At 50.7% G+C, this 18,176-nt stretch overlaps 1 protein-coding gene across 18 annotated transcripts in view; it reads left to right on the top strand.

The window, feature by feature from the left end:
- Positions 1-18,176, top strand: part of Cux1 (cut like homeobox 1) — a 349,043-nt gene that overhangs the window by 319,057 nt on the left and 11,810 nt on the right. For 14 of the 18 annotated variants that reach the window (XM_074075668.1, XM_074075669.1, XM_074075671.1 and 11 more), the window contains one exon: positions 3,060-4,591. The exons of the other annotated variants lie outside the window; for them this stretch is intronic. In XM_074075668.1, the coding sequence (XP_073931769.1) occupies positions 3,060-3,720 (661 nt within the window). In that variant the 3' untranslated portion in view covers positions 3,721-4,591. Of the gene's footprint in view, positions 1-3,059; positions 4,592-18,176 lie in introns of those variants that run through there. 18 annotated transcript variants of the gene reach the window in all.

Below are 18,176 nucleotides of genomic sequence, written 5' to 3' on the forward strand. Positions count from 1 at the left end.
GGTAGCACAGATGAGTTTGGGAACAGAGGCTGTCCCGAAGGGGTGACATGAAAGAAAGACTAATTTAGAGGCAAATTTGATTCTTCCTCAGAGTGACCAAGAAACAAGCACCCAGTCACTCACAAGTGACATAGGCTCAAGTATAGCTTAGGGACAGGGCACTTGCCTGGCACGAACAAGGCCCTGGGTTCCATTCCAGTGTCCTCCCTCCCCCCAGAAAAGAACTGGCCTACAGTTCAGAGTTGAAGTCACTTGTCAACATCACCCAGCAGGTAAAGCAAAGCTCTCTCTCGCTGACGTTATGACTTCCACTAAATTCTCTCAGTGCCGACCTTCCTGTGTGGCATAGCTCACCCAGACTTCTACAAGGACCGGCACCCAGCCACCAAACAAGCTGTTTCTTAAAGGAGAAAGTAGCTTTTACCTTCTTTTCACAGAGGTTAAGGAAAAGTGGATTTTATTTTCTCTGCACTGCCCTCCAAGCCCTCAAGGAGTGAGGCTTGGGATCCATTTGCACTCAACAGAAAAATAAAGCTTTACGTCCTTGTTCTTGTCCTCTATCCTGAGGGAATCAGAAGTATCTCAGGACCTTGGCCTCCTCCTGGAAAAACGGGTCCACCGAGGGGCAACTCCACTGAGCCATAGAAAGCTGTGGAGCCTGTGAGCCCATCTGCAAACCAGAACATGGGCTGGGAGTGTAGCTCAGTGGTAGACCCCAGCACCCAAAGAAATAAGTTAGTTAAATTAAAGTTTTTAAAGGTGGGGTATGGTGGTGCATACCTGTAATCCCGGCATTCAGGAGGCTGAGGCAGCAGAATTGTGCATTTCAGACCGGCCTATGCTGCCTAGAGAGATCCTGTTGATTAAAACCACAGCCCCTGCTGGAGATGATACTCGTCATGACGCCAGAGACAAGCCCAGGCTTGGAGGCTTAGGCGCCCATCTGTTAAGCACATCTTGCATGCCAGCTACTCGGCAACAAGTTTTCTAGCTCCATAATGAGATGTCATTAAGTCCTCCAGCCTGCAGTCAAGTGCAGTACCACTCACCCAGTCTTACAGAGAAGGGCCCCAAGCATCAACCAAGGTGACAAGCGTGGAAGCCCAGGCCTCGTGTCCCCAGCCTGGTGTATCCCTCCACCCCCAGTCCTCTCACCGCCAGCTTAGTGCTCAGAGCAGGCATTTTCTTGTTATAAAAGGCACTGTAGGTTCTGTGTTGGGGAGGAGGGAGAAGGCACTACAAAGCCAGGCATGGTAGACGTGCTTGTAATCTGGGTGCAAAGATAGAGGGATCTCAGTTCAAGGCCATTCCAGACAAAAAGTTAGCAAGACCTCATCTCAGCAAACAAGCTGGATGTGGGGATATATGCCAGTGCTCCCATCTCCTAGGGAGGCACAGAGGAGAGGACCACACCATCCAAGGCCAGCCAAGGAAAAGGGCGAGACCCTAACTGAAAACAAACTAAAAAGTGAGGTTTAAGTGGTAGAGTACTTGTTAGACAAGCAGGAGGCCCTGAGTTTAATTCCCAGTACACCAAAAAAAGGGGGAGGAGGCACTGCAAGAACAGTGACTTATTCTTGTCTACTTTGTGCTCAGTGTCATACATTTAATATTTCTTTAATCTTCCCCACATCCCTCAAGGATAAGAAAACTAAGCTCAAAATGTCACATCAGCTTGTCCAAGTTGGACAGCTAATGAGTCACAAAGCCAGATATCTCATCTGGGTTTACCTGGCACCTTAATGCCTAGCCTGTTTGTTACCTGGCTAGCACCAAACATTTGCCCTAGTTCTCCTGACTGTGTGGGTTAGGATTAGGTCCTCCCTCCCCCAGGCTGCATCCTCGCTGCCAATCAATAGGGCCTCCCTCCCAGCCCAGTGCCAGGGGGTCACCGAATCTCCCTTTCCCAGGTTTGCAGGGGGCTTCTCAGAACCCCACCTTTCTGCACCAGAGCTCAGAAATCTTCAGGACAAGGTTCTGAGCTCACCATGCAGGAAGCAAGTAACTATGGAACAGGTTAACAAGTGCCCCAGGGTTCTGACGTCCTGGACCAAGCCACAACCAGCCTCTGGCTCCTCATTCAGGCAGCCAGCTCAGGACCCGATTTACAACAGCAGGTGCTCAAAAGTCACAAGGACTCCAGAAAGTCTTCTGAGGCCTGCCTCCCCCAGGGCTTTGCTGGCCTAGCTTCTGTGGGACCCTGGCCTGATGTGGGAGGGACTTAGCAGGAGCCCTTTTCATGGTGCTGCTGTGGCCTCCAAAACTTGGGAGAACAGGGCCCTTGATGGTCAACTCCTTTCTAAAAGGGAGAGTGCTCTCCCAGACTGCTCTAGTTAGCAGGGTGTCAGCAAAGTACTAGAGCACATCTTGCACTAGAGGCTGGGCTAAAACTTAAAAGCCAGGAGTGGTGGTACATGCCTGTAATACCAGCAATCAGGAGGCTGAGAGAGGAGGCCACCCTAGGCTACATATTGAGATCCTGTCTCAAAAAAAAACCTTGCTTGTTGTATTTGGTGTCTTTCCTGCCCTTGAGGCCCTGAGTTCAAATCCCACAATTTTGTGGAACTGCTAGAAGCCCCTTGAGCACTGGTGGCCCAGAGGTGGAGGTGAAAGATTTGCACTTGTTTTCCTTTTGGGGTTTGTTGTTTTGTTTTGGGTTGGTTTTGATTTTCCTGGGACCAGGGTTTGACCTCCTTGAGCTGCTTGCAAAGCAGGTACTCTAAGACTTGAGCCATGCCTCTAGTCCACTTTTTGCTCTGGTTACTTTGGACATGGGGTCTGGAGAACGATTTGCCCGGGGCTGACCTGGAACTTCGATCCTCCCCATCTCAGCCTCCCTAGTAGCTAGGATTACAGGCCTGAGCCACCAACGCCCAGCGAGATTTGCACTTTAGACAGAAGGCCTGACACGAGGCACTAGTGACCATGCAGTGTCATTTGTTAAAACGGCCATCTGTGTCACCAGATGCCAAGCGCGGCGCTAGATGACAGGTGGAGGCCGAGTGGGGTGGACCCGGGCAGGCCGGCGGGTCTCAGGTCGCTGCCTCTTGTCCCCGCAGGTCTCGGATCCGCAGAGAACTGTTCATCGAGGAGATTCAGGCCGGCAGCCAGGGCCAGGCCAGCGCCAGCGACTCGCCATCGGCCCGCAGCGGCCGCGCCGCGCCCAGCTCGGAGGGCGACAGCTGCGACGGCGTGGAGGCGGCGGACGAGGAGCCGGGCGGCCCCGCGGCCGCCGCCAAGTCTCAGGGAGGGCCCGCCGAGCGGGAGCGCCAGGAGGCCGACAGGGCGCCGCCGCCCTCGGGGACCCCGGGCCCGGACGACGGCGACGCCGACACCGAGGACGCGGGCCGGTCACGGCCGCCGCCGCCCGAGGGCCCCGCCGACCGCCCGGCGCCCGTGCCAAGCCCCGCCGCGCCCGCGCCCTCGGCCGCCGCCGCCGGGGAGGACGCCGCTACCTCAGCCGCCACCGCGCCCGCGGGCCCCGGCGCCGAGCCCCGGGCCGCCTTGCCAAGCACCAGCGCGCCCGCCGCCACGGCCGCCATGGCCGCCACGCGCAGGCCCAGCTCGCTGCAGAGCCTCTTCGGCCTGCCCGAGGCGGCCGGCGCCCGGGACTCGCGGGACAACCCGGTGCGCAAGAAGAAGGCCGCCAACTTGAACAGCATCATCCACCGCCTGGAGAAGGCCGCCAGCCGGGAGGAGCCCATCGAATGGGAGTTCTGAGGCCAAGGTCACGGCCAAGGTCACGGCCTTGGCCACGGCCTCGGCCTCCCCCACACCGGGCTGGGCGGAGGGCGGCTCGGCCTGGACGGGTTTGCGCGCACTTAACCGCCCTGCGGGCCACAGGGCAAAATCGCCATAGGCCAAGGTGCATATAGAAAACAAAGGAGCATTAAGCCCAATCTATGTCGTGTTTTCAAGGAAGAAAACGGAAATGCGTAGTCGAGCTTTTTTTGTACCCTCAAGTGTTTTTTTTATTGCCCTAAAGTGATTTCCACAGTTCTGGAATAACTCTTTACAGCTTTGCCTTGCGCCCTCCTCTTTGGTGTGGGCTTAAAAAAAAAAAATCAAACCCACATATTAAAAGGGGGCTTTTTATCTGCCATCTAATGGCTTCAGAGCGATAATAATACACTATTATCTTCTTAAACCAGGAAAAAAAGGGGGGGAGGGGATTTTTCAGAAAAAATAATTAAAAAAGAAAGTTTTTTGTAGGTGTTCAGTTGCCACTAAGAGATTGCACAGTCAAACCGACTCTAAACACACTAGTTTGGATTCCTAAATATTTTCAAGAAAAGAATCTTCTCGTTTGAAACTTTGAATTAAAAAATAAAACACATTTAACTCCACATATTTTTTAACAAAAAAAGAAAAAGTCACATCAGGAAGATATCTGATTTTGTGGTAGCTGAGGTAGTGTTTTTCCTGTACGTGAATAGAATCCTGACGTAGTACACATCGATCCATAGCTTTAACTGACTCTGGGCTTTTGCTGACCAGAGTCTGTTTAATACACTCCATTCTAGGCCAAATCAGGACAAAAAAAAAAAAAAAAAAAAAAGAAAGAAAAGATCCGAATCTAGGCATTTTATAATCTGCTTTTTAACCTCTAACCGTAGAGCACGCTGACCAGACCTCATGTCTTGGAGGTTTCGGAGACAAGTTAGAACTGTAGCATGTACCTGTTCAGTTTTTGTTTTAATTTATGGTGTCTACGTCTGTGTCAGCGCATCTGCGCACTGTACGAGCATTGAGAAGAAGGGAAAGTGTAGGCCGGCAAGGTCGCAGCAGGCAGTCCTGGGGCCAGGCACACCTTTCCTTGGCACACAGAAAGCACCTCACCTCACACCACTCTCCCGGGCGCCCGATGGACTGAGCCTCCCCACCCCCACTCCCCAGGGGAAGATGCTCCCTGGGCCTGGGCAGGGCTGGCATACATGCACGCACTCTCTCTGTCCCCTCCTCTTCCCACCACAGCACTGATGACCCCGTCGAACTCGTGGGAAGCTTCTTTCCCCTGCAGAAGAGAGAACGTGGCAGTCTGGGCTCCGCTCACACCAAAATGTTGACGCTCCTCCCTTCCGAACCAGACCATTTGGGCCCTTCATTCTCTTCATTTCTCCTCTTGGAAAGTTCTTTTATGCACAGTTTAGGGCAGTCTAAGTACAAATCAAGAGTCTAACTTGTCTCTGATTCCTCCCGTTGTCTATGTGTGTGTGCATGAGTAATAGAGGTGGGTGAGAGTGTGCGTGCAGGCGTGCGTGTGTGCAATTTTATACGTCTGTGTATTTTCCTAAGTACCTGTGCACACATACAGTGCATTACTGCCACCTTTTTCAATAAGCTGGTTTATCAGTTATGGCTTCTACAAGTTTGCTAATTTAGACTCCTTTACGGCCATTTCTTTAAACTAACAATAGATGATTTCGGTATATATATATATATATATATATTTTTTTTTTTTTTTTTTTTTTTTTTTGCTTATTTATAGGTGCTGTATTTTATTATCTGATTGTTAGGAAGGGATGGAAGGGGGCAAGTATTCTTTAGAGGGATAGACTGCCGGCAGTATTGGGTTATAATTTACAAATTGTAGTTGTCATACTGTATATTACTGATTGAAAACTTTTTGACCATATTGTGTATCATTGAAACTTTTTGTCTTAGGTCAACATCTTTGGATGACATTTTAATGGTGCATTCATTATTTCTTAAGTTTAATTAATATTACTTTTTTTTTTTTTTTTTTTTTGATTTTTGGGGGGTGGGAGGGAGTTCTAATTTTCAAGCTATGCTCCCGCTGTTACACCTCGGTGTGCTTGTTATTACTTACCTTGTAGGACTTTGACTGTAAGATGTGAAATCACATTTCTTGCATGATGTTTTAGAAATTACGTATTTCATTTACAGTCCTTTCACCTGCAACTGCAGACTCAAGTTGGAGTTGTCACAACTTTTAAAGAGTCACTACACTAAAAAGACAATAACTTTTCATGAATGAGAAGTCTTCAAAGGCTCTAGGAGGCTGGGAGGCAGGCCCTTTGTTTGTCCTTGGATGGATGTGTCATTTCTGCACTTGAAATCTGGTTCACTGAGAAGAGAATTCAACAGCGGAGGACGGAGGAGCCCAAGGGGAAGTGGGTAGTTAACATCTGGCTCCATGGCAGGGGCTTAGCTAAGAAAAGCAGGTTCACACCAGGGACCCTAAGGACAGTGAGGGGGCAGAGCCGCTGATGGTACTGTGGTATCCTTGCCACAGAAACCTCCAGGGGACTTTGTCACCATGTGTGATGAAGCTAAAAACCTCGTTGTCATGACAACAGGAAGCAGGGAGTTAGCAGGACCTGTGAGGCTAGTGTGTTTTAAAGGCTTTGACTGTTATTTAACCAAGGTGTTAAATCCTATTGAAATCGAAAAGTCTAGATCTGCCCATCCTCAATGGCCAAATGGTGACAGTCTGAATCAGCCATGTTGATTGATTAGTTAATTAATCAGCAAGCAATTTAGTCGTTTGGGGGGTTTGTTTCTTAAGTTTTGAGCTAGGTCACTGTTGATTTCCGGTTCTGTCTTCTCTGCCAGACTTAGATCTGAATGCTCAATACAATCTACTTGGTCAGGTTTTGCTTCCAGTCCTGTGGGGTTGTTTTTGTTTTGGTTTGGTTTGGTTTGGTTTTCTATTTTTTTTTTTTAACTGAGATCACAACTGTGATCTTTTGGTTTAAGCTAGCACTGTCTATAATACTTCTAAGAGCTGCCACAAAATAACACAAAATCCTGTCCTGAGGAGGGGGAAGACACACCCCCTCCTCATGGGGGGAGAAGGCCCTCAGTTTGAGTCTAAGGGTTCATCTTTCATCTTGATAAGCAATATTCAAGTGCCTTGAACAGCGCCCTCTCACGTGGTGACCTTTGCTGGCTGGTGAACCAAGCAGTAGCCCCCACAGGGAGCCTGCCCTCCCCTCCTCCTCCTCCTCCTCCTCCTCCTCCTCCTCCTCCTCCTCCTCCTCTTCCTCTTCTTCCTCCCTAAGCTCTATCAGCTTAAAAAGTTGTGTACCTCCCTCCCCCCCGCCCCGGGGGGGAAATGATTCCATATCAAACACTAACAATTATAAACTCCATTATACCATTTAAAATGGCTTCTTTTTGTTCATTTGAGACCGCACTCAAATTCCTAACTAACTTTCTGCTGTTACTCAGCTGGCTAAGTGGAGGCCCAGCATAAAGTCAAGTGTCCAGCCTCCTGCCCAAGTCCCCTTGTGGTATGCAAGGTGACAGGTGTGTGGATTTTGGCTCAGGCCCCTGCCCCTCACTTACCCCCCCCCCCCCCGGCCTGGCTCCCTCACCTCGGTCCACCAGACCTCTCTTTAGAAAACTTTGTCACAGCCACATTGCCTAAGAACATCACAGCATGAGGTGGCTTGTGGTCACATCCTGGAGCAGCATAGGGGCAGATGCCCTGGTATGCGGGCTTGAAGAGCCTCTATCCAGGCATGCCTCTCTGTGAAAGTAATGCACGCCACAGATTACAGCTCTCAACTTCCCTGGGACATGCTTCCTTGCTGTCCACAGCTCTCTCTTCTTCCCACTTAAATACTACTCTGTCAAAGGTAGACGGCCAGGTCTGGTTTTCAGTCTATTCACAGAGTCCACAGGGCTTTGGGGTGCATTCCTCTGAGTTCAAGAGAGTCCTTCCAGTTGCCAATTCCAGACTGCTACCCGTCTGCCCCCTCAGCCAGGGTCAAGGTCAGTTGTGCAGGTCCTAGCCAGTCCAGAGCCAAAGCTCTGGCCATCGACTTCCTGCCAAGATCATGCAACAGTGGCCCCCCAGAGGTTCGAACCAAAGTTCCCAGAGAGTGTAGTCACAGGCAGGTGCCCGTCTCGCTACGGTCAGACAGGGTTTCTTTGCTTTTCTAGAACCAGTGTCCTTTTACACAGAGAGGATCAGTGAATTCTGGAACATTCTATGCAATCTTTTTCATTCCTATGATTTTAGATCTAGCTAGAAAACAGCAGAGGAGCTGGGGGACTCTACACATGCCCCTCTAGGGTTAGCACAAAGTGAAGTGGAGGTGGCCACTTCGACCTGCTATATGTGACAGGCCCACCTTTGGAGGCCGTGAGCAGCCACGCAGAAAAACAGGAGTTCTTGACTGTGGTAACTTTAGGGTGGCAGTTTGGTTCCCGCTGTGAAATGCTCCTCCCTGCCCCTTCCTCAGTGTCCCCCTCATCTTCACACTCCTCATTTGCCCCCTTCTACCTCACTAACCTGTGCTCCCCTCTTGATGTCACCCCCTCAGAACTGGGAGGCATGTGAACTGGAGGGCGAAATGCTACCAGCATGACAGACACAGGCATCTCAGCCTGGTGAACCGGCTTTTTGCTTTGCCTTCTGTGAGCATGGTGTGGACGGGCAGCTGGACTCTGCGGAACACATGGGTTTTTCTTTGGCTTCCACCTGTCACTGGAGTTCCAGCAGCTGTTCTCTTCAGAGGCAGGGTGGTCTGAGGCCTCAGAGGGCCTTGTCTTTGATCTGCCTTTGTTTTCCGTGCATTCCTGCACAGCTGTTGTGTGCCTCTCTTGGCTCTGGCACTGGGATGGTGACTTTGATGTCACTGTGGGCTCTTGCCCAACCTCTCCAGGGCAGGGAAGGGTATATGGCTTTCTACTCCAGCCTGCATACCCAGTTTTGATTTCCCAAAATTTATCAGTTCTTGTTCAGTGCTGAAGGTACTCCCAGGGCTGCTGGGGAAATAATGGTTCCCCACATCTAGTGGCCAAAGTCTTCTCCCGGTAGAAAGTGGGACCTGAGGGTTTGTTTCCTTCACCAAGAAGAGCTCACTTCTAGAACACACACATACACACACACACAGTGCCACTGCTGCAGTCTCACTGGGGCCTTGATGTCTTTAAGGACGCCTTTCATGGCCACCAAGGGCAAGGCTTGTGCTCCATGTGGCTAGGCAGTGGCCTGAGAGACACTTTAACATGACAGCAGCATCTCCCAGTGGACCGCATACTAAAAGAAAGGTCCAGTTTGACAATATTATTTCCATTCCTGTCTGTTTTGCCTTTGTGTAGATGAAAACCACCAGGAAAAACAAGTTCCCAAGTTCAGATCCAAAAAGATCCAGTCTGTGAAAGCCTTAGAGATGGATGGACTGAAAGCTAAGGTCAAGACCCTTAGGGTCAGTCAAGGCAGGAAAAAAAAAAAGTGGTGTGCAGATCATGAAGTGAGTCCTGCCTCAGAGTTCCCAGCAGCTTCTGCACCTTGTCAGGGAAGTAGAAGGAAAAAAAAATGTATTTCTACCCTGTTTCAGAAACTGCCCCTTCCAGCCACGCCTCGCCCACTCCCTCCCCTGCCACCTCCCCTGCAATGATCCATGTCCACATCCTTCCTCATGACATCTGGACTTCTCACTTTTGGACGAAGTGACAATTTAGCTTTAACATGACATTTCCAGAGCGCCTGGTCTCCTCTGAAATGCTAACTTTTTAAAAGTTCAGCATTGTAGGCGAAGAATCCTGGAATTTAAAAAAAAAAAAGGCTAATGAGAGAAAGACATTAGGCTATGTATACATGTGCTCTTCCCCACCCCCACCCCCATCCCGGTTGTTCAACCCTTCAAAATGCCTCTGTGTTGCTTTTTCATGGGACACATTTTCCTCATGGTGTTAAGAAGTCTAGTCTGCGTTACTGTAACTTCTGTAGTGTTTGGGCTTTTAATTTCTATCACAAAATATATATATATATATATATGTTGTATGTTATGTATCAAGCTTTCTGTGATCAGAAAGGAAAGGTGCCTTAAAACCCAAAGTCACGGCTCTGTCCCTAGGGAACAGAATCAGAAGCACAGTGTGGAAGTGTTGGGACTTCCGTCGGCAAAAACAAGACACCATCCCGCAAGACATATCGAAGTGGCACGGGGCTGCTCTTGTTTTTATAATTCCTTCCCCACCCCCCTTTTTCTTCTTTTGTTGTTTTTTTTTTTTTTTCTTTTTTTTTTTTTTGTAGTTTGCTTTAAACAGAAAGTACTGAAATAGATGACTGTGTAAAAAAATAGCTCTGTGCAATAGATAATGTTTGTTTCTTCATTTTTTTAAAAAAAGATCGCATATTGCACACCAAATGAACTCAAAGTAAGCTTTAGACCGGGGCAATTCAGGTTGTGGATGAGTTTGTTCACTGTAGTTCCGTGTGTTCATGAACCAGAAGGGCAAATAGGCCTCCCTTCCTAACCCCCCCAGCCCCTGAGTCACCCAGCCTGTCCCCCGGCCAGCCACCAAGTGGGCACACACAGGGCCAAGTGGCCTCTGGCTGCATCCATGGGGTGGCAGGGTGGTGGGGTGGCCTGTGATCCAGCCGCTGAGGCCTTTCCTGAGTGTCTGAGACCACAGCTATCCCCTTCCAGCACTTAACCTTGTCTTATTGAGATGGACTGACTGCTACTGACCTGCCAGCATGTGTGAGGGTGAATATAAAAGGTGTTTCCTTAAAGAGAAAAAAAATATATATCTATCCTCTCCTATTTATTATTTGGTGAATTGTTGAAGTACTTATCAGGAGTGTGTTGTTTTTGTGTTGTTATGACTGCTTTCTCTGTCACTCCAGTGGTTACTGTCCTCTGCCTCCCCTTCCCCTCTCCCCAGAGACCCAAAGAGCCTGGGGAATTGCAGGGGTGGTGGAGGGGGGTGTGCAGAATCAAGACTCCTGCCCCTCTCCCCAATAACCACTCAAACACTGGTGGTCTCTGCATGTCTCAGATGTCTCAATGAGAGAGTGATGAACAAAAGCTAAGAACGCTCACACAAGGAGCTGCAGAGGAAATGGTAGGAAAGGCAAGTTCAGTTCCCCCAAAGCCTCCTAGAGCCTCTGTTAAGATTTCTGGCTTCATGAAGGTTCGGTGAGCCCCGATCAGATGGCGCACGGTGGCCTGGCCAAGACCGTCACCTCTGAGCAAGAGTGGCGTCTTGCAAGGCCCGCACGGGTTGCTATGTTTTAGTTGGTTTTTGCTGTCGTCCTTGTCCTTGCGTTCAAAGTGGGTCAAAAACCATCTTGTGAAGTAAAAGGTGTTTCTTAGCACCGGCAGTGGCTGGAGGAGGGCTCACACCTAGAAGGTCATGGGCAGAGAGCCCCTTTCCTCTCCAGTGTGAAAGCACAGCCAGCAAGACTCCCAAGTTGTGTGCTCCCCTCGGGGTGAGAGTGAGGGTGCATGGGTGGGGCTGGCCTCAGACTGTGGGTCCCATCTTCCTGGTGGGCCCTGCAAAAGGAAGCTCACCCCAGAGAGGGCAGGGACCATGTGTACCCCAAGGTTGGGCTGGATGCTGCCTGTGCCCAATCATCCCACTGACCCCTGATCTGCCTGGCAGATCATTGACTCCCCCCTTCTCTGAAATTACTGGGGGGCTCCCAATTTTATTCTTATCTCCTTGGGAGAAAAGAAAGCCCTCCAGTGAAGTGAACGCCCCACTGCCCCACCCCTCAGTTTTCATTTTTCTGTAGCCTATGCATCTCTCCTCTCTCTCTCTCTCTTTCTCTCTCTCTCTGACCATTCTCTGCCTCTTACAAAAAACAGGCATCTCATGTCCCCCCTCTGAGACTCTCAGAAAATGCTGTGCGTTTTGGAGACATGAGAATTCATTCAAAATTCTTAATAACTTGTTATAAAATAAAACTGAGGAAGGAGACAAAAGATGGCTTTTTCCCCCACGTCCCTTCCCGTGGAGTTTGTGCAATAACTACTTGCCATGAGAGCGGTAGCGCCACGCTCCTGTCCAGACTACTACTTAACACAGCACAAGACGCGTGTCACAGAGTGGCGACCTCCTCGGACAGCCCTTCGCAAGCTCGGCTCCCCCAGCCCATTGTGGTGTCTTACGTTTTAGCAGTATTTTATATTCTCTGTAACGCACTGTCTTAGATTTTTTTTTTTTTACAGTTTCTTTGTTAATACAATCACAGATTTTTTTTCCCCTTAATTCTCACAAAGACCCAATTGACCAAAAAGAAGAGAGAGAAGGAGAAGAAAAAAAAAAAAAAAAAGCACCATTTTTTTTTTTTTGTACAAATAGCTTTGAGAAGCCTTTTGTGTCGCTGTCACTCATCTCTGATAATGTTTGATTTCTCGCTATTTGTTTTCAACAAAGTTGATGTGGCTGGCGTGGGGGTGGGGGAGGCACCCGTCGGCCCCTCGGTCGTCCCTTCTGTCTTCGGTTAGCCATACGATCTATGTTTGAGCACTGTACAACGAACGGTCCCTATATGATACGGAGAAGCAATATCACTGAAACTCACACCATGTATTATTGCTCACTAGCACCCTAGGTGTGATAAGCTAAGTAAATATCTTTTATACAAACACAAGAACGTGTGGGTCGTTTTTATTTAAAGGGCTCCGGCCTGAGGAAAAGCAGCAGACACTTTGCTTTGGGTCCAAAGGGCACGTCACCTTTCCCTCGGCAGGTCACCACCTTTCGTGCATCCTGTCATGGCCCTGCGCACTGGGGGTGGGGGGTCCCTCACTCCTTGGTTCTCCACCTTCTCGAGTGTGTGCTGTGGTCACCCTCCGTGTTGTGGACTCTGAGCCAAGCATTTACCCTTGCGTCGGCTTCTTTGTATGACAAGTGAGGACATTGTCATTGTCACCTGGCTCTCAGAGTTGTTGTGAGGACCAGAAGTGGTGGCGCACAGCTCTTGGCTCATGGTGGCATCCTGAGAACGATCTCAGGTGGCCAGAGCCAGGGCTAGGTTATCTGCTCCAAGTCACCTGCACTTGGCCAGTGGCCTAGCCTCATCTGCTCTGGGAAGGTCTTGCTTTGTCCCTGGTTCCTGATGGAAAGGACAAGCCAGAGGAACTCATTAATGCTAGCAAGAGGGGGCAAAGAGGAAGTGGGGGACAGTAGTTGATGGGTTTCTGGAAAGATCTGGCTCCCCTGTTTTCCTCCTGGCACTGAGGTGGAGGTGAGAGCCCTGCAGATCTGGTCGTGAGGCTGGGGTGTCTGTGTTGAGAAGTGCTGGGTGGCATGTAGCTAGGTGCTGGCTTAGTGCTTGCTTTCGTGTTAATTTGGACGTTTCCGAACACGAAGTGACATATGCATAAGCATGAGCCCCTCTCTCAGCTAAACTGGATCCGATCCTCCTCCAGCAGGAGACCCCAGAGCATGGGAGAGAGCGACTCTGCAAGTGCCATGAGCCCCTGACAGCCCGAGCCCTCACCTGGCCTCCCAGGAACATGGATACCACTAGCATTCAGTCCCCTCCTATGGGAGAAATTAGCATAAATTTGGTGTTTGACAATCAAAACTCTAACTCCAGTCACTTTTCTATTGGCTACTTTAGGTACAACCCCACCTTTTACAGATCTGTGAAATCAATCACATTATAAAATGCAAAGCAAGCAGCACAGTCTTTTTACACAGAAAGCCTCCTGGGTGATTTGAAAGTGAGATTTAATTAAACAAAACTGGAGTGCCACTTGGTTGTGGTTGAATTGTGATGGCTGTTGTTTGGACAGAGTTTTGGGTTGGTTTTTTGGGTTATTTTTGTTTTTGTTGCTATTCTGGGGATTTGAACTCAGGGCCTTCACCTTGAGCCACTCCACCAGCCCTTTTTGTGATGAGTTTTTTTTTTGAGATAGGGTCTCTCAGACTATTTGCCCAGGCTGGCTTCAAACTACGATCCTCCTGATCTCTGCTTCCTGAGTAGCTAGGATAACTGGCTCCCACCCAGCAGTTTTTTTTGTTTGTTTGTTTTTTTGTTTTTGTTTTGTTTTGTTTTGTTTGCTACATAGCTCAAGCTGGCCTTGAACTCAAGATCCTTCTGCCTCAGCCTCCCTCCCGGGTGCTGGGCCTACAGAAGTGTGCCACCACACCTGCCTTTGCAGGTGGTTTTCAGGGCTGTTTTTCTTTTCTGGAGGCAGAAAAAGGGAACTGATTTTATGATGTGATTGAGGTTGGGGGAAGACCCCCCACACTCCAGTCCAACTGCCAAACCTCCAGAGCTTTGCCTTTCTGCCTTCCCTATGGTAGATGGATCTAAACAAAATTATGGACTTTATTTGGTGCTCTAGGGAGACCCAGTTGCAGACACAGGGTGGCAGTGTGTGACAATACAATATATTTGAGCCATCTTGCAAGAGCCTGTGTGTGACCTAGGAGTGGTCACCTTGGGGCTTGAGGCTCCCTCCTTCATGGTCCCAGCATGCCAGTGTTGGACGGCATACACCCTGCTGGTCTCTGTTTCAGTTTGGTGTTGGTTCCCACAACCTTAAGCAGAACTGTGTGTGGACGAGTAATTGCAAGGTCGCTCTGTTGGGGACAGCGGTGGGTGCTGTGGGGAATGAGACTTGCAGACTGCGCTCACTTGTCTCTATGATCATATGGCACTGCCTTGGAGTCACAGGGTACCAGCTAGTGACCCTGGACAAGTCTCAGTCAACACTCAGAACATCTGAATGGGCTCATTAAAGGTATTGTAAGAATGTCAAGCTCGCAGGGCCACTGGGAGGACTGGGTGATGTTTCTGGAGACTGCACATTTGTCATGGTCTTAACAGTTGTCATTTACATTGTCTTCTGATTGCTGGAGCAGCTCCCTCCAGTAGAGGGTTCTTCTACCTTGCACTACTAATGTAACAGGAGCCTATGGCTCCTGAGCTGACACAGTGCTGCTCCAAACTAGGCACTCTTTGGGTGATCCAAGGGACCAGCAACTGCCAGGCCCAAGGAGATTACTGTTGATGACTGTAATCAGATGACTGGAGGGCACCCGCCCCAACCCAGCAGCCCTCTCCTCGGCCCCTGTGGGCTATGGGCTCTAGCCCAGGTCTGAAACTCAAGTCTCTAGTTCTTGGGTGGCTGACCTCAGCCACCACAAGGAAAAGGGGACCCTCTGTGCTGCTCATGTCTTGGGGACACAGTGCTGTGACTTCCCTTCTGGTAGATGGTTTCTTTGAGGTCTTGTCTGATTTAATGCTGTCTCAGGGCAGATCCCACCCCATTACAGCCAACCATGTCTGAGAAGACTGGTGTCCCCAGGGCAGCTGGAGGTGACTTTGCGTCTCAGGGCATCTGGCAATGTCTGGAGACATTTTGGGGTGTCACAGTGAGGAGCTACCAGCATTCAGAGTAAAGGATGCTACTAAATGTCCTACAGTGTGTGGGACAGTCCCCCACAGCAAAGAATGACCTGACCCAGAGGAGGCCTAGCATGGGGGCAGACACAGGCCCAGCCTGCCAAGGCCACCTCCATCCGACTCAATCACTGGGTCAAGTAGCAGGTGTGGACTGAGATGTTCTAAGGCTAGGCACCTGGCAGCCACGAGCTGCTTACAACCTGGAGGGGAGCTGGACTGGGCCTGAGTACTGTCGCATGTGTTGAGGGTAAGGGGCAAGCACCGACCCAGGGAAGGGCTGCAGGGCCTCATGGTGGGGTGGTACTGAGGCAGGAAGAGACACTGGGCAGGTAATCAGGTATGCTGGCAGAGGGCAGAGAAGGGTGGGAGGAGTTCAAGGGCCCCTCCCACTGACCCAGAACACAGGAGGGAAGAACAAAGCCAGGTCTGCAGGCGGCTGTGCAAAGTGAAGTTGGTTCCTTCCATGTGACATACAGACGGCTCTGAGAGGGTCTGCTGTCGCCCTTGAGACTAAAGAAGTGAGAGCTCAGGGGCATAGGGTGGCCTTGGGCTGCAACCCTAGGAGATCTGAGGTCAATGCCAAGGTGTGGCCAGGAAGGGTCCAAGTACAGTTTAAGCAGGTACCAAGTAGTAGAACCTCCGTCCAAGGACCAGCTGGCCATGCCCAGCCAGCTCTACCTCTCAACCCTGTGGTATCCAGGGGGGACCTTGTGCCCTTCCTTCCAACTGCAGGAAGCAGATGCTTCCCTGCTCGATAGAAGCTACCACATTCAATAACTGAGACTGCTGAGGGTTCGCTATGTGCCACTGCCCTGACTGCTGATTAAGGTTGGTGTCTTAAGAAGCTAACACCCAAATGGTCTTGGCAGAGAGGAGGGAGTGAGCCATAAAGATGCCAAAGAAAGAGCTTGAGAAATGGGGGCAGCCAGTGCAAAGGTCCTGTGGTACAAACATGGCTGGAAGCCAGCATGGCTGCAGCAGTGTAACCAAAGGACAAAGAAGGAGACAGTGAGGTTGGGGAAATGAGGGAGCATATGAGCCTTGTGGGCCCCTATAGGGCTTTGGCTTTGACTCTGAGTGACAGAGACTTTGAACAGTTTGAGCAGAGGGTGGGCTGGTTGCATCTTATAAAAAGCTCTCGTGGTGTGGCTTTGTGACGAGATTGTAGGAGAAAGAAGGGAAGCCAGGGAGGAGGTGGTTACGAAGTGAGTGGTTGTGGTAGGGACCAGATAAAGACAATGGTGATTTTTCAGGTAGAGCCAAAATTGGGACTTAGGATAGATTCAACATAAGGTGTGAAGGACGGCAAGGATGACTTCCAGGTTTGGTCCAAGGTACTGGTAGATGGCCTGGCCTCTACAGAAAGCTGGCCAGGTCCCCTTAGGTCCAGGCAACAAGAGCAGACGTGCAGTAGCAGACCCAGGGAGGAGGGAATTCAGGCTTAAATTCAGACTGGCTGGGGTTGAGATGCCAGTTAGACAAGAGAAAGGTTAGTTCAAAGCCACATGTGAGCTAGAGATGCACCGGAGAGTCTTCAGCTTGTAGGTGGTACCCAGGGTGGCCGAACCCAATGAGAGAGAAAAGTGAGCCATCCCAGGCTGAGTCCCCAGACTCAGTGACACTCGGAGCTTAGTGGAGGGAGGCAGGGAGAGAACAGCCAAGGAAGAGCTGCCAGCAGGGAGGAGGCCTAGGAGGGTCAGGGACCTGGGCACTCCCTGCTAATGGTAAGATGAGGGCCAAGAAATGAGAGTGTTGACCATGTGGGTGGTCACTGAGACCTTGGCGGGTCCAACTGGTGTGGTGATCTAAGATGCCAGAGGAAAGAAACTGGACACTTGAGACAGACTTCTTCCAGGTGTTTTGCTGAAGGGGACAGGGAGGTGGCACGCACGTGTGTGTGTCCGTGTGTGTGTGTTCCAGGTAGAACACCACTCTTGGATGTAGTTGAGAGGAGAGGCCACAGCCGCTGCAGCAGGAGCGGGGTGATTTGCTGGGGACAACTTGCATAGGAGTGGGTGACAGGCACCTAAAGGCAGAGGGCAGCTGGTGGGTGTACCTGCTACCTGTCGGGACATACAGGGCAATGGAGTCGGGGGAGTTAGGACCTGGAACACAGCATATCAGGCAGCCTCACCGCCCCTACCCGCTGCAGGTGGCTGGTCTAATTAACTCACCAGGTCCTTTGCCTTCCAGAAGCCTGGGGTACAGCACCCAGGCCTTGCCTCCTGACTCTAGCTGTGATCGGTTTCCACCTTGACTTGAAATGGTAGAGTCCAGCCTCGTCAGGCCTTGGACTCTTGACCTTGTTCTGATTTCTTTCTGCCCTCTGAGAAAGGCAGCGTCTAGAAGCCTTCCAGATTCTCCCAGTAGGACGAGGCTCCAGAGACCGTCAAGGGTAGTGGTGCGGCAGTCTATGGCCCCTCTCACAGGGCACCTTCAAAGGCAAGGCCAGCAACCCCCTGCTTCCCCTTCCCCCCCCCCCACACACACACACCATGCATTCTGACCCTGGCTCATCTCCACCTCCTCTCTCCCCGTCACAGGCTCCCCACTCCTCAGGACCCTCTGTCTTGCACTCGGTCCCATCACTGCCAGGCACCTGGCCTGGGCGCTTGGTCCAGGCCCCTCCCTTCTGGTCACTCTTTCCAGCAGGTCTGATTCGTTCCAGCCCCTTGTTTAGACTTTCTGTGACATGAGACACCATGGCCTCCATTATTTTCTGCAGCGTCTCTAACAGTTGGTGCCTGAACACACTCCTGCCTTCTCCCACGGTTCTTGCCACGTCTTGGGGCTCTTTGCGATACCCTCCCCGACCCCTATCCAGAGGTCATCCCTTGAGCTTCTGGCCATTGTCACTGCAGCACCACTCTCTGGGCTCCAGCCACCCCTTGGCCCCAGTCTATCCAGCCACCATGTCCAGCTTGTGTTCCCCAGGGTCCAAGTCCCCCTATGTGTTCACAAGTAATCTATGCTACCAGAGCCTAACCAAGCTATTCTATTGCCTGCCCCTGCCCCATTTCGAGGAGCCCAGACCCATTCATGGGCG

The sequence above is a fragment of the Castor canadensis genome, chromosome 6 (genome assembly GCF_047511655.1).
Source record: "Castor canadensis chromosome 6, mCasCan1.hap1v2, whole genome shotgun sequence".
Lineage (NCBI taxonomy): Eukaryota > Metazoa > Chordata > Mammalia > Rodentia > Castoridae > Castor > Castor canadensis.